The sequence below is a fragment of the Melopsittacus undulatus genome, chromosome 5 (genome assembly GCF_012275295.1).
Source record: "Melopsittacus undulatus isolate bMelUnd1 chromosome 5, bMelUnd1.mat.Z, whole genome shotgun sequence".
Lineage (NCBI taxonomy): Eukaryota > Metazoa > Chordata > Aves > Psittaciformes > Psittaculidae > Melopsittacus > Melopsittacus undulatus.
The window spans coordinates 63,667,632-63,683,549 of NC_047531.1; the positions used below are offsets into that span (position 1 = coordinate 63,667,632).

General features: G+C 44.4%; 1 protein-coding gene across 1 annotated transcript in view; it reads right to left on the reverse strand.

The window, feature by feature from the left end:
• Nucleotides 1-15,563, reverse strand: part of ADAMTS3 (ADAM metallopeptidase with thrombospondin type 1 motif 3) — a 99,997-nt gene extending 84,434 nt beyond the window's left edge. Inside the window, exons 1-3 of the mRNA XM_005144135.3 lie at nt 15,275-15,563; nt 14,350-14,377; nt 7,841-8,241 (exon numbers count right to left, since the gene is read on the reverse strand). Coding sequence (XP_005144192.1) covers nt 7,841-8,241; nt 14,350-14,377; nt 15,275-15,343 — 498 coding nt within the window. The 5' untranslated portion in view covers nt 15,344-15,563. The remainder of the gene's footprint in view (nt 1-7,840; nt 8,242-14,349; nt 14,378-15,274) is intronic.
• Nucleotides 15,564-15,918: the final 355 nt, after the last annotated feature.

Sequence of the window (15,918 nt, forward strand, 5' to 3'; positions counted from 1 at the left end):
CCTGACAGTGTTGCTAACTTTCAGAGCAGTCTGCTGGAAACTATTCCCTTATTCATTCCAAACTTATTTCATTCTGCAAGGATCCATCTGCAGAAGGGACTCCCAGAGGGAAATATCCTTTCATCCTGCCAAGAAAAAAAGACACAGGAATTCCAGCACCTTGTACAACATTATTCCTCGAAATCCCTACATCCAGAGCCCCACCATTTAGTGATCTTTCAGAGGGAGCTGGGGGTGAAGGAAAGCAACAGGCTGACAATTATATGTCATTTCTATATATGTCCTAAGAGAAATTTGCAGTTTTCTTCCTATCTACATTCTAAGTTTTGTCCTGAACTGAAGAAATCAGCTCCAGAGAGGGAAAACAGGAGAGCTTGGAGGTAGCATGCCTGCAGTGTAGGGTATTTCCAAGGATATTTTACTTTGGGAGCTCATTTCTCAAGTCCAATGCCACCAGAAGAACAGGACAGACCTCAGATAACCCTGGCTCTCAGGTCTCCAAGTGAAGTTCTGGCTCAGAGAAAATAATTCAGAGGCCAGTTGCTCCAATAGACTCATGACACAGAAATATTTCCAGGAGTGTACTGCAAGACACACATGCAATGGTGTCTGTGATGCGTTCATGAAAGTCCTGCTTGCTGTCTTGGTGATGGTATAGCATCAGCAAGAGGTGCATCCCAGAGTACTTTTCATCGCCACTTCTGCCATAAAGTGAAGGCACATTGCTCCTGAGGAGGCTGGAAGTCTGGGATGCTACAGCAAGCTGTTGCTAAATCCTGGAAAGCTCGATGCAGCTTCTTCCAGTAAGTGGAAGCAGCTCAAATCTCAGATCAACCTCATTTTTCAGCCACATGCTCCCTCATCACAAAAGCCAGCAAACGTTCATATAGTAGGCAATGATCCTTATGGAGTAAATATGGATGAAACATTGAAACAGATTATTTAAGAACAGCAAGTGCCAGGATGAGGACACTCAATACTGGGGAGGTTTTGAATGAGATGCAACACCAGAGCCAGCCATGCCAACCCCATCACACCCACTTCTGCCTCCAACAGGGATGGTTCAGTGTTCAGCTTCTGCTCCTCTGGGCTCTGCACAGGCTGAAAAAGCTGGACTCAAGAGCAGACCCAGTGGTATTCTGAGGGTGAAATAAAGCGATAAAGTTTTTGTTGGATTATACAGAAACAGGGCAATGTTATCTTGGTTTTTGTTTTTTTCTAATTCCCCCTCTGCAGAGCACTCACACCACAGAAATGCAACTAGAGGTATACTCTCCATACACGGGCAAAGAAGCAGCTTAACAAAATTTATTTGCCATTAAGATTTGTTCAAGAAGGGCTGTAAAACCACAACTGTTTTGCAGGAACATGCTGCTAGAAGATCAACTCAAACCTGTCCAAAACCCTGCATGAGAGAGGTTTATTTTCACATCTTCACAGCCATAAACAAGCACCCCTTTCACAGCCTAACCACCTTCTCAGCTCTGTAAGCTACACCATCAGTGAAACAAAGAGCAAGCAAAGAAAGATAAGAACACAGTTATCTTGCTTTTTAGACACAAAGTCTCCAGACAGGGATGTGTGGACTTAATAAAATACACTACTTTACATAGACTTCCTTTCCTTAAAATATGCCACATCAAAAATAATTTAAAATAAATAAATAAGAAGAAAAGGTGTTTTCAAGTTTAACCTCTACACTGCTCTTGAGGAGTAAAAGATATAGAGTATCTATATAAAGATTTAGATCTAGTTTTAAGACAGATACAGACATAACTATTATCTAGTAGGTTTACACATGGTTTAAACCTGTGTTATCTTGAATTAGCTTGTGTTGCTAAATGGGCTGCTCTGAAGCCAAATGTACACAGCATGAAGCGACGTGTTCAGACCTATTTTACCTGGCTAATAATGTGGAATGATGAGCCCTGGGTTCAAGCAAGTAATTACTGTAATCAAAGCAATGAAGTAGAAAACTGAGTTACTTCAAAGGTAGGTTTCAAATACCTTGCTCAAGTCTGCTTATAGTCCTCTTTTCTCCCTGAAACTTCACACTATGAAAAGCCTACTGGTGAGGAAGAGGAAAAATAAACTCAAATTTGTCCAGAATCCCTTCTTTTGGAAGGATCTCTTAGTCCTGATTCATTCCCCAAGGCTCAAAATAACTTCAGTCCCACTGCTGATGTTCCCCAGCAGTCCCAGTGCTTTTTGCCATGGCAGAAGCTGGTCCCTGACCATCAGTCAGACAGACAGGGACGGTGTGTGGGAATGTGCAATGTACTTAGAATCACAGAATGGTTTGAGTTGGAAGAGATGTTAAAGCTCATCCAGTTTCAACCCCCTGCCATGGATAGGGACAACTTCCACTAGACCAGGTTGCCCCAAGCCCTGTTCAACCTGGCCTTGAATATTGCAAGGGATGGGGCACTCACTACTTCATCTGTTTTCATTACTTAACCACGTAAAACTATGCTCCCAGTTTTTCCTTTCCCGGGATTCCTCCCAGCACCTTTTGAGGGAACCACAGGCTCCATCCCTCTCCATGCAGGAGTAGAACAGCTCTTGCAGGAGGGATTTCTTCAGGACCTTTGCTTTTGTGCTCCATTTAAAAAATACATGACATCTTTTTCCATTTGGAAAACCTATTACCCAAACTGCTGGCATATTCCTGTGCTATGAAAGATATTTGTGCAGCTCCTTATATCTTGGCTACATCAAATCCATAGCAGTACTACTGTATATCTATTCAGTTTTTCCTATGACCATGCAATCCTTGGAACAAAGGGAGGGAGCTGAAGCCCATAGGAAAATTACCATTTCAGAGGAGACTTAGCAATTCAATCAGCCTTGAAAATGTGAAGCATACAACCAAGTGGAAACTCTGAGCATAACCCTTTTTAATACTTCCTACTTTGTACAACGTCTGAAGAACAGAGGTTCCCCCCATTCACCATCCTTGAACAGGCAGCAGAAGTTGGTGTGAATAACAGGTTTCTAAACATACCTGCTGAATAAGAGATTTTCTTTGCACCAATAAAAAAAATCTTTTCAATTAGGTTTAATTTTACTTTGGTTGTGGGCTGAGGTCCCATAGGAGCAAGAGCTGAGCTGGGACTTTGATCTTCTCCCTGCTCACACCATCTTCTGTAAATGCACATGCAAATGCGGTATTTGTCTTGCAGACACATTCTTTGGCAGAAAAAACTTCACAAAAATGAGTTTAAGTTAGAACTTTGGAAGAAAGGGGAGATTTTACATGGGGAGGGACAATTTTTTTCTAAGCAAGAAAGGGGGAAATGCAAGGCAGCAGGAGAGGAGGAGACACACATGTTGAGTGAGGCAAATCTATCACTAGCCCAGATTTGAACTTTTAAAAATAAAGAAGAAATAAATTGAGCTGAGCAAGCATCTGCATATACTTTGACTACACTACACCACACCAAGGAAACCTGCTTGTTTTGGGTGACAGCTTCAAGAAGATGCAAACTAGACATCTAAGCATTTCTGTATTATATTATTTTAAACTATCTTGACATTTTCCTTCAACCACCATCACCTCCCTTCTCAACACTCTTTTCCCCAGTGTTTTATGCAAGAAACCTGAGGACCTGAATAAGCAAAAAGCCAACACTGCATTTTCCCAAGTTTCTGGAGCTTCTGAACTTTGGGAAATCCTCTTTAATATGGATTACTACATCCAGAAAGTCAGGATTAGACTCTGGGAAGTGCTGTGTGCTAGGGACGTGACAGGGATGAAGTCCAAGCCAAGCCTGACAGTTACCAGCAGCTGCTTAGTTGACCAGGGAGGACAGGCTGAGGTTACCAGATGGGATTTGTCTATCCAAAGAGGCAGCTGCAACCCATCAAGACCAGTTAGTAGGTCTGTGGGGCTATCAAGCACAGCAAAATGCAAGTGGCAAGCACAGGCACAGCAGGTCAAGGGAGTTCACTCAAGGATGTAATCACTGTGGGAAGCGTGCAGTAGGGCAGGGCATCATGGATGGAGGAATTTACATCAGTCTAAAGCCCTGCTACGGTCTGCATAGACCAGCACATGGTTTATTCTCCTTCACTGTTGATTTCATTTTTCCGTTTCATGGTCCCAGAAGACACCAGGTTGCCAGAGCTCTGCTCACCACAGCCTGGGCAGTAGACATGAACAAGAAAAAAGCCTTATTACTTCAGTCTTGATGAAACAATAGTCATAAAAGACCATTTGAAAGAAACAAAAATTGAAACTGCTTAGACTCTGGTATGCACTCAATCACATGCCTGAATTAAGCATATTTTTAAGGCTTTTCCTGAACCAAGGCTTAAGTCCTCATGCAAGTATCTCCAGGCAGAGATACTCCAGCCTGTATTTCAAACAGATTTGTCAAAGGAAAGTTGTCGTGTACATCTCTGTGTCTGGAATGGAATGCTTCCATTCAGACACTTCAAATTATTCCATAATCATGGAATGTCAGACTGCTTCATCTTGGAAGAGATGTTAAAGCTCATTGAGTTCCAACCCCCTGCCACTGGCAGGGATGCCTTCCACTAGACCAGGTTGCTCCAAGCCCTGTCCAACCTGGTCTTGAACACTGCACCAGGAAGGAAGCAGCCTCAGCTCCTCTGGGCAATCTCCATAAATACTGCACACACAAATACTGCTATTTTGACCAAAACAACAGCAGAAATACACATTAGAGACCTACAGAAGCACCAGTATTCTGAAACACAGTAATAAAACCACCAGGCAGCTCCATTTTTCTTCTGCCATGACAAGTGCATGGACATGCATGCAATTTTTTACATAAACAGCGTTATTTTCAAGGGATATAAAGCAGATGTGAAGACTGGAATTCACCAAATTGATGGCATGCAGATGACTGTTACTGCAAAAGTAGATATGCAAACTATTTCAAAACAAAAGTAGTTGCATATTTTGGGTTTTAAATGTAAATTTAGATTCAGGAAGAGACCACAGGCCTGCTTTACTAGTGCAAATGCCAATTATTCTATATATTTACAACCAAGCAATCAAAATTTAGCAGCCTTATGTTCCATGTTCCTCAGAGCCATACATTTAGTGTTGAGAGTAGACACTAAATGATACAAAATTCAGGAGTGTCTATGAAGTGCACATTAGCAGAACATACAACTTTGCCCAGCTATCAGTATGTGTCTTATGAGTCCTGATTATGCACAAAATAAAACTCGGGGGTGGGGAGGTCTTTCACACACTTAAGCCAGAAGTGTTCTTTTTCTGTTACTCCTATGACAAATTTCTTTTATAAGTTATACATTGGGTGATTTGCTACTAGTGATTCCCTCTGCTTTCTCCTCAAAGATGAAAACCTACCTGATTACACTGGAGAGTGTCTGAATTCCTCTGAAGTCCAAAATAAATCTTTCCAACAGACACATGGCCCTAGAATTTCTCACTCTTGTTCCAGTTTCTGTTAAGCTGTATTATCTCACCCTTCACATCTTTAGGATACACTGAGGATCAAATATTCTAGCTTGGTTGAGAGACAGTACAGCAATAGAGAAGCCAGAAATGCCAACTGCAAGTTACTGCTAACCTTGGAGCTGGCAGGAGGGAAAAGAAACAGATCTGCAAACCCATCAATCCTGAGGATTGTTTATTTATTTCACACTCACTTGCTTAGTGCTCCAAAGAACTGTTACAACAGGTAGGTGAACAAGCCAAAGTGCTTAAAGAGATGTTTTAACACAGGAGCTGTTCCATGGTGTCCCCAGCAGCAAAGCAATATGGGTAGGGGACAGTCTACCACAGCTTCGTAGCACATCCATGCTCCAGAACAGAAAATAAGCTCACAAAAAGTGATATTTCATCCTGCAGGAAATTTGTCCTTAAAATTGATCTCTCACTTTCTGCAGAGATAGAAAAGCAAGCCATGATTTTCCAAACCCATAGGTCAGGTAATTAAAACAGCTGTAAACTACAAAGGTGAGGGCATATGTCCATCTACTTATATTTATAAATATTACCCTATTAAGAGTGTTCATCTTGATTATTAAGTGTCCATAATAATGGAAAAGAACTTACTGCTATTGGTTGAAAAATTCTGGCTACAGTTATTACAAAACAGCTTTCAGATTTTAAAGGATTTTGTCCATCTGGTTTCCAACCCCACCACATGGTGGGTGTTTCAGGGGCTTAAGGAAGCTCCTCAAAGGTGGGACAAGGCAGCTTGGATTGAGATGAGCAAAGACAAGAGTGACCCAGGAGCACTGACCCACTCTCTTACTCAAACAAAAAGCTCATGTTCTCCCAGCCCAGCCCCTAAATCCACAGAAAGCACATGAAGGGCTTCTCCTGAGTGTGATGCACAGAGTGGTCCAACATAACTGACAGACTCTTTTACTTAGGAGCCCCTTGGTATCTGCAACCACGCAAACATGGAGGTTTGTCAAGACATCAACCACTTCATTTCAGTTAGCTGAAAGCACAACATCAGCAGCTTGGCAGACACATGGCAACCTCTGCAAAAGCCACCGTACTCCCAAATCTAATTCCATTTAATCCAGTTTATTGCCTTAACATGCTGTCTCACTAAACACAAGAGCTGCATTCAGGATTACTGCTAAAACACAGCTCTCAATCTGAGGGTCTCCATCTCAAGAACTACACCCAAAGCTGTATTCATCCAGGTAGATGTCTGCACTGCCTTTGTAAGCACAGCACAGTGCCAACAGATTGTCCTAAAAAAAACCCCAAATAACAAATAAAACACACCAAACTGACATCAGTTAATCACCTCAGGTGTGAACACCACCAGTACTTCCTTTTTTTAAACACAGATAGGTGAGGATCTTTCTTTGTGCATTCCCTCAGCTCTGACTCAGGACTCCAAGACAGTGATGCAATTGCCTGTGCAATGGCTGAGGCAGGCTGCAGAGGCCGGGAGGTTTCCTAGACAGCACTTATTGCCAAAGGGAATCAAAATCTTAAGCTGTGGCACGTGACAGGAAGAGGGAAACCCATTTCCAAGAAGGGATACTTGATGCAGACTTGTTCATACAATTCCTCTCCAGCAGCAGAGCAACCACTACATTAATCTTCCTGGATGTTGCAGTCATGTTCCACCACTACCCCTGCTACTTAAAGAGAACAAGGTGGGTATTGTTAGCTTCCTTTACCACATGATTGAATTAATGAATGGTATGCGTGCTCAGTGCATGCCCAGTCTTTCAATGTGGGATTTGTGCACTGAGCCAGTCACCCCATCTGCTAAAGCCACAACCAAATACCTCGTTTTTCCAAGGAACCCAGTGCAGTTTGAAGAGCCAACCGCTTATGGATGTGAGCCACTCGGTTCTCACACAACACCTTCTGATGAAACAACATGGCATGTAAGCAATCAAAAGCCATGCTTATTTTATAAATAAACCCTTGAAAATTCAAATCTGTTGCTATTCTTGGGCTATGGGACAGCCCATGACTTTGCTACCTGAGAAGTACACGGTGCCAACTAGGACACCAAATTCTACGTCCATTCACTAGAAAGTCATCTTTTAAGTCTTGACATGACTTCATCATTAATTTTCCTATTTGTAACACCTCATGACAGTAAAAAGAAAGACCAGTAAAATGAAGGTTTGATTTCTCTCACACACCATCAACATTAAAGAATTTGTTCACTAAACTCTGAGAAATAGTCCCACAATAAAGCAGGAAATCTGCATACATCCATATGTACTGAAGTATTTTCTAAGGGCTTTAAGAAATCAAGTTCTTTAAATGGTATCATGAGCAACATGTAGTTAAAAGCAACAAAATCTGTGTACAAAGTGGTAAATCGCCAGACATCAATGCCATAGCAAGCCTTACCAGACCATCACAATTGCTGATAGCCACAGAAGCTCCAGGGATGTCCGTTATGTCTCCCACATACGCGCAGTTGGTCCACAGGGGCTCTCTCTTCCATAACCTCTCTGTAGCAGTTCTACTCTGACTTGCATTACAAGCATCACTTCCAGTTTCTACAGAGTCTTCGTACCACTCCACAACAGCCTCGGGAGCCACTAAACGAGTGTTGGGTTTCAGCCGGAGGTGGAATTCCTGACCAAACGCAGTAACATTAAAATACAACTGTTTGAGGCTCTGAGATACCTCCCGTGTTGACCTTCTTTGGTGACTTGCAGAGAGGATATTGGAGATGTAGCTTCCGTCTGCATTGGTACTGATTGGAATCACTAACCCATATGGTCTTGGTCTGCTTTTTCGTAATTCTGTGAACAGAAATACCCCAAACCAAGGAAAATTAGAACAGGAGCACAGAACGAGCCTGGATACTAGACATGCAGCTACAGAAGTGCATGTTACCAGGACAGATGATAAATGCAAAGACCCAGTGGGCCATGGCTTGACTGCTGAGGGCTACACTCATTTGGAGAGCTCTCCAGCAACTCATTTGATGCCCAACACACCACAACTACTGCATGGTCAGGCCTAACACCAAATGCCACAAGCATAGAAACCCTCTTCATCACATCTCACCTCTCAGAATTGTCAACTTAGGATTCCTATTGGAGCTACTCTAAATCACTCCACCCACAAGCTCAGCTGAAGGATGACAAACCCACTGTAGCTTTGAAAAGGACAGGGGACAGTGCCACTTACCACACCAATGTGCATTATATTAACTTCTAGACAGCTAGCCTAGAAGTTAGCGCACCCAACCAGCGTAGGCAAACACAGAGTATGTGTCACTGCTCTCTTTAGCTGGAACACTCAGGCTTATAGATCTTCACTTGGGTACCTTCCAACAAGGCCTTTAACACTCCTAATTGGGCTTTGTGCTACTTCTACACAGACATTAAGAGGAAAAAAAAGGAAGACGTGGAAAAGCGTTTGACAAATCGTCACATTGAGCAAGGAACAACAAATCTGGGATGATGTGAGCAGAATTTCAAATTTCAGGGAATCATGTCAAGGTGGACAAACACAAACAGCTGTGCCCACCTCAAGCAAACACACACCACAGACACTGGGGTATACATGAAGCACATGCAAAATACCCTCCCAAGTGCCAAAATTCTTAAGAAGTAGGTCTTTCATTACTCTATTTTCATAAAACTTACAGAGAAAACCTCGAAATGCTCATTTACATTTATCTGGGGAGTTTCCTGGGATTTAGGTTTGCTTAACAGCCACAGAAGAGACAGTGACCATTTGAGCTCTCTTTAATGAAATGTACTGTAACTCCTTCATCCGCCTTGATCAGAATTGATTGCTCTTGTGTCAAGACCTCCATTCAGATTTTGAAAACCAAGTGCCATACTTGGTTATAACTCCAACTTGCACAGACATTTCTGTAGTCTTAGAAAACAGGGAAAAGAATCCAATGGATATCACATACTGCTGACAAATGAATCAATGTCAGGAGAGGTACAGGCAATAACTTCTCTCTGTACAGATCTCCTCCAACAAATCCCCTTACCCATCTACTTGCTATTGCCCTTCCTCTTCATATAAACTTGAGTAAGAGCTCAGCAGAGAAGATAATTATGAAAAAAAAAAACAAAACAAAAAGCCAACCAACATAGAACTTAACAAATTTGCACCTAAATCCTGCACTACACAGAAGCCATAAAACCAGCAAAACCACTCTGTGTTGATAGAACCAAAGAAGTCCTCAGGTAATACTAGAGAAGCTGAATGGCATGGCCCCTAGCTAAGGGAACGTGTCCTAAACACAAGGTTCGCTTCCAAAACATGACTGCTGTAATACCTCTAAATCAGTGTGTCACAGCATCCCCAGGTACCTGAACAGCGCAGCCAGACCAGGACATGGGCAATCAGTTGCCCTGGATGCCACCCCAAGGCCAACCTGCTTCAGCAGATGTGTTGGCAAGAAACAGAGCCTCAGCAAAAAACCTTAACAGCACTGTAAGTCCCATTTGTCTATAATGTTTTGGTGGTTCTCACTGGTCAGCTCGGGATTCCTACCTAATAAGCAATATTAGCTGACTAGAAGACTTCCAACTGGGATCTGAATTTGCCTATGTGAATATAATACCCTCAGTCTCCCAAAACTCTCTTTCTGTGTAGTCCCTTACCTGTATTTTGAAAATAGCATTATTAGCCTAAGAGAATTATTTTCCTCTCTCCTCTCCCTGCTATCCTTAGGTACTGATGAGAAAAAGGAAGAGTCTTTTCTGCTTAGAGAAAGGTCATCTCCTGTTACTGCTTATCACCTCTGCAGCCCTATGGCAGGACACACACATTTCCCATTGCCTTGAAGTAATTTCACACCACTCTAAAACAAGTCTGTCAAATGAGTTTATCTTTTCTGTGAGACCTTTGTAATCTGGAAGTAATCAGGATATGCTCTGTCTGACTTTCATCCTGCAAAAGGAGAAGGAGAGACATTCCCAGGCCAGGTCAAGCTGTTGGTCAAACTGCTTAACTGTTGGCCCTACTGCCTGTGTGTTAGACCATATGAGAGTTAAAAAGATACTTAGCCCAGAAATAATTATTGCCTAGCTCTTCTCCTCCTCAGAGAACTGGCTAAAGCAATATTAGAGTGATATTACTGATGCTTTTAATTTCATTTCATTTCATACCATGATTAGGTAGCTCAGATACTCCTGCTGAGTGCTGCTGAGAATTCCTCAAATAAATATACTTAATTAAATGAGCTAATTTTTACTCAATCCCAGTGTGAATCACACTTGAGCTGGGAATTAAGTGGAAAAGCTCAGCAGCTAGCTACTCTTTCCTGGTAGCAGTGGCTGAAGCAGGAGAGTGAGCAAGAGGCTGCATGGTTCTGAGTTACCAGCTGTACCACGACAGGTACTAGTAGAATCATAGAATCATAGTAGGATCTACATGGACATTTAAATTCTTGCATTGTAAATATCTTTACATAATACACAAATAATGCATCACAGGCACGTGTAAAGTTCCTCATTCTGATGACGCTCTCCATGTCTCACAGGCACAAGTCATGGTGTAGTTTCAGCAGCAGCCAACTGCAACACAGCCATATACATATAAGATCATGCTATACACCTGCTATCTGAATTAGGACACTATCCCTAAGATAATTCCCATCTAAAACACTGGGAATTCAGAGTCAGGATTGCTAATCTGTCATTAGAGAAGGGACCAAATTAAAACTCTACACTCATTTGTATTAATTAGACAGGAGGCAGAGCTGTTGGGCTGCACATCCTAACTGGGTCAAAGCAACAATCCAGATCCCCATGCTCCCAGTGCTTTGACGATGAGATTTCCTTCCAGACCGACTTTCCTCCTCTTACCTTGCCAAGACTCTGCATGGCTTTTTTTGGGTTGGTTTGAAAGCGGAATGCTCTGTACCAGAGACCAGTGTCTGGTGATCAGATTCTGTGCTCACTGCACAAGGGAGAAATTGCTCTGCACACTTGCAGCAGCACTTCCAGAGTTCTGCTTGCAGGGGCAAAAAGTACAAGCTCTTTTGCTAATAACCAGAACAGCCAGCTAGCCACAAGAGTGTAGGAACAAAGGGTGGAAAATAAGAACTGTCAAGTTTTTGAGTCAGCAAAAGCCTTTTCCAGAGCCTCTAAATGCTGAGCTGGAAGAGGAAATGCCTTTTGTTCAAACGCAATTAAAATTAAATGTGACATGCCTGAATACTGAAGACATCTCAACTCCTCCACTGACTTGCATCACCCTTTTTCCATAGACTGGATGGACTTAGCAAACGCTATTCCAGCTGTAAGTATTCCCTTTCCTATGCTAGAATTTCATGGCTGTTTTGCTAATTCAGTTTACAGCAGTGATCAGAGAAGAAACAGAGCAACAGCAAAAGCACTTCAGATTTTCTTCTTTATGTGGCTTTAAACTGCTGCTCCTTTTCACAGTGTTTAAGTTCAAAGGAAGCACTTAAGGAAGAACATCACATACTTTCATTGTATGCCAAAACATCATTAGTTGGAGAAGCCTGGAGGAGCACTGCCCCTACTTTTATTCCCTCAAACACACATGAACCCAAAGAATTCACACCACTGGCTCACTGCAGTTGTCTTTGAGCTGTACAAATGCAGACAAGGGAGGCTTGGAAGTCTTACATTTTTTTTTTCAGTCACCTGCATTTGGAAGAGCATTATTTTTTAGGCATAAAATTTTGTGAGAGACATTGATCAAAGGTTGTTCATGTCCACAGCAGAATTCCAAATGCGTTGACATCCACTTCAGAACATAGATATTAGAAGTACAGTCTAAGCTGAAACTGTGGCATTAACAGAAACAGAGGAATTTCTGTAAGTTCAGACAAATTATGCCTCTGTCTAAACCAAGCTATCCAAGTTTAATGATGTTACTTTTCTTCTTCTTTTAAAAAGCATTTAAACCTCACTTAGTGCTCTTTGCTCTGCTTGGTTTTTGCTCACACTGCATGGATTTTGATAATAGGACTCTCCTTTTTCCAGCCTTCTGTGTTGGAGAAAGAGGACTGACTTGTGAACAAACAATAACTGATCACAGGGGCTCCTTTGCTTATCACCATGACCTGTGAAATTATGTCCACTTAGTCAAAGTGTTGGCAGTATCAGTTTTTTTCTAAGCCACAGCAATCCAGTGGAGACTAATTACTATGTGCAGTAACCAACCTCCCTCTCTATTGTTAGCAAATATTTCAATTAGGAATAGCAATGTGGAAATATTTCAATTAGGAATAGCAATGTGGAAACCCATTAAGGTTATCCCAAAGCATGTCTGGTTTGGTTTCCAGAAAAAAAACAAAGCAGTTTTGGTCCTTCTCTTTCAACAATCTGGATCATTTCAGAAGTAGAATTCTGCATTAATGTGGTTAATAATGTGGGACAAATCCCAGTGATTGTAAGTGTGAACTAGCTATTTGTACTTAGAAAATACAGATGTGCCCTCAACATGTCACTCACAGACAGCCTGGTCTCGGTAAGCACTGGACTCCTGCTGGCTTGCACCAAAACCCATGGAGATGCCATGGGGTTGCACCAGGGAGACAGACATGCCAGCAGCTTGCTTTTTGGCTGGGTACCAACCAACACCATGTCCCAACAGGACATGTGGGACCATGGCCCTGTGGATCTGAGTGCACAGAGCTACCAACTGATGTCCTCATCATCATACACTTCCCAGATGGAGGACGGAGAGATCCCATCAGCTCCAAAAGAACCAGACAGAGTCTGCCCTGTATCATGCATCAATCATGGCTTTGTGCAGGGTGCCCAGTTCACTCTCTGTCACTCCAGATCATCTCCCTCCACAGTTCCTGTTCACCCTAAATGTTCCCAACTACAATCCATGAAAGAAAGGAAGAAGTTAAAGGACAAAGTTGTTTTCCAGATTGAGGAATTTGGTCTGATATACTGTGTAATTTAAATTATGCCTTCCTGTATAGCTTATGGTTTCTGAAATTCAAATAGAATTCATTTATCATGGAAACAGAAATAAAACACAGAATCAGCATACCACTGGAAAAAAAGCCTGTTTGCCAGGGAGGTTTAAATGTACGTAATGTCCCAGTTCCCAGTATCCACTGATCACAGTGGAAACCAATCCAAGCCCAGAAGGCAGCACTGCCAGAGACGAGACCTCCAAAATCTAGAGGAATACTTGAAATACTTATCTGAACAAAAGCTCAGATCAAAACCTGAGCCAAAGCCTCAGAACTGGAGGGCTGATGGCACCTGGAAGCAGAACTGCCTGGGGTCCAGTCCCATTGCGCCTCCCCAGTTTCCTCATCTTTCCCCAACCTCTTCCACCAAGTGCTACACTAGCACCTAATATTTTAGAAGGGAAGCACAGATGTGTCTGGATGCAAAAACATGCAATGAGAGGACATGTAAACTCAAGAGCCACAGAATCATAGACTGGTTTGGGTTGGGAGGGACCTTAAAGCTCATCCAGTTCCAAGCCCCTGCCACCTTCCACTAGACCAGATTGCTCCAAGCCCCATCCAACCTGGCCTTGAACACTGCCAGGGATGGGGCAGCCACAGCTTCTCTGGGCAACCTGTGCCAGGGCCTCAGCACCCTCACAGGGAAGAGCTTCCTCCTAACGTCTCATCTCAATCTCCCCGCTGTCAGTTTAAAGGCCTTCCCCCTTGTCCTGTCTCTACAGGCCCTTGTCAAAAGTCCCTCTCCAGATTTCCTGTACTTTTAGGTATGGGAAGACTTCTATAAGGTCTTCCCTGACCTTATAACATGCCACATCACTGTCAGACTACACATGCCCCTGGGTGGTGACTGTGTGAGGGTACATGAGGGAATGCTCACCAGCACACAGATCATTCTCCTGAAAATATATTCCTTTGTTGAGCTTCTTTTATTTCTGTTTTGATAGGAGCAATAACAGTTCAAAAGGCTTACCTATTTGGGTCTGTTGTTCTTTACCAGTCTGCAGAAGAGAAAACAAACACATGCAGTAAGTCAGTAGTGTAGTTACTTAAGCTGTGAGAGCTTCTAGGAACCTAAAAAAATAACTTGATCTATACCACATTTTGTACATTTCTGCTTTTGGTTTCCAAGGAAGGCTTCCTCCTTAAACTAGCTGTTCCCATAAATATACTAACAGAGTCCGTACTAAGTTGAATGTAAATAAAGCTAAGAAATCCTGTTTCTGAAAGACCCATTCTAGACACCATGACACCGTGCCAAAAAGCAAGCTCAGTGGCAAAAGTGGCAAAAAATGCCTCAATGCCCCTGACAGAAATGCGGGTGCCCGGTATGCCTGTTCACAGCTCTGCTCCTCTCCATGCTGGAGGAGAGGAAATTCAGCTGATGTCCTGGCTGACAGCAGGGACAGACAGTGGTCTCTATCCCGGACCTGGGGATGGCACACGAAGGGAAATCTGACTGCTGTGGGGTCCAGTCTGACCCTGGGGGACGTTGTGCGGACCAGAGGATGCAGGGGGGTCCAGTTTTGCTAGGGGGTTGCTGCGGGATCCATCCAAAGTCTATCCCGGGCTCGGTGCTTCCCCACCAGGGAGGGCAAAGCGGGACGCAGAAATTCGGGAAGCGGCGACGAATGGAAAACGCTCGGGACACGGCGGCAGCAGAAGGAGCTCCCGAGCCGCCTGCCGAAACTGTCACAGCTCCCGGGACCCGTGTCCCAGCCCCGCAAGAAGCGCTCCGGACGAAGGCCGGGAACGACTCGGGGGGCGGGGGCGCAGCTTCGGCAGCTTCCCGGGGCTGCGGGCAGATGGAAGCCGTGGGCAGGGCCGGGTCCCAGGGCATGTCCCGGCAGGAAGGAGGGGATAGGGGGAATCTAAGGGCCGCGGACTCCGGCACTCACCTGCCGAGCGGCTGCAGCGCGGAGCCCCAGGAGCGCGGCTGCCAGTACCCAGAGGGGCGGGAGCACCATCCCGATTCCAGCCACCGCTCCACACGCTCCCGGCCGCGGCCGCGCTCCTCCGTCGTTGCCTTTGCCGTCGTCCTCGTCCTCCTCCTCCTCGCTCCCCCCCGCCCCGCCGCCGGGGCCGTCCCTGGGAGCACGGCTGCACCCCACTGGCGCCGGCGCCCCGGGGAGGCGGCAGCCGGGCGGGCTGGGGGCGGCGAGTGACCGCGCTGCTGTCTCCTGCCGCTGCTCCTGCCCTGCCTGCGCCGCTCATCCCGACCTGCCGCTCTAATAAACCCGCACCGGGCCCCGCACCGCTCCGCCCCTGGCACCGCCCCTTGTTCCGCCTGGAGAAAAGAAGGCTCCGGGGAGAGTATAGAGCAGCTTCCAGTGCCTAAAGGGGCTACAAGAGACCGAGAGAAGCTGGGGCTGCCCCATCCCTGGCAGTGTTCAAGGCCAGGTTGGACAAGGCTTGGAACAGCCTACTCCAGTGGAAAGTGTCCCTTCCTATGGCAGGGGCATGGAACTGGATGAGCTTTAAGATCCCTTCCAACCCAAACCAGGCTGGGACTCTACATTTGCAAAAGAAAAACATCACCAGC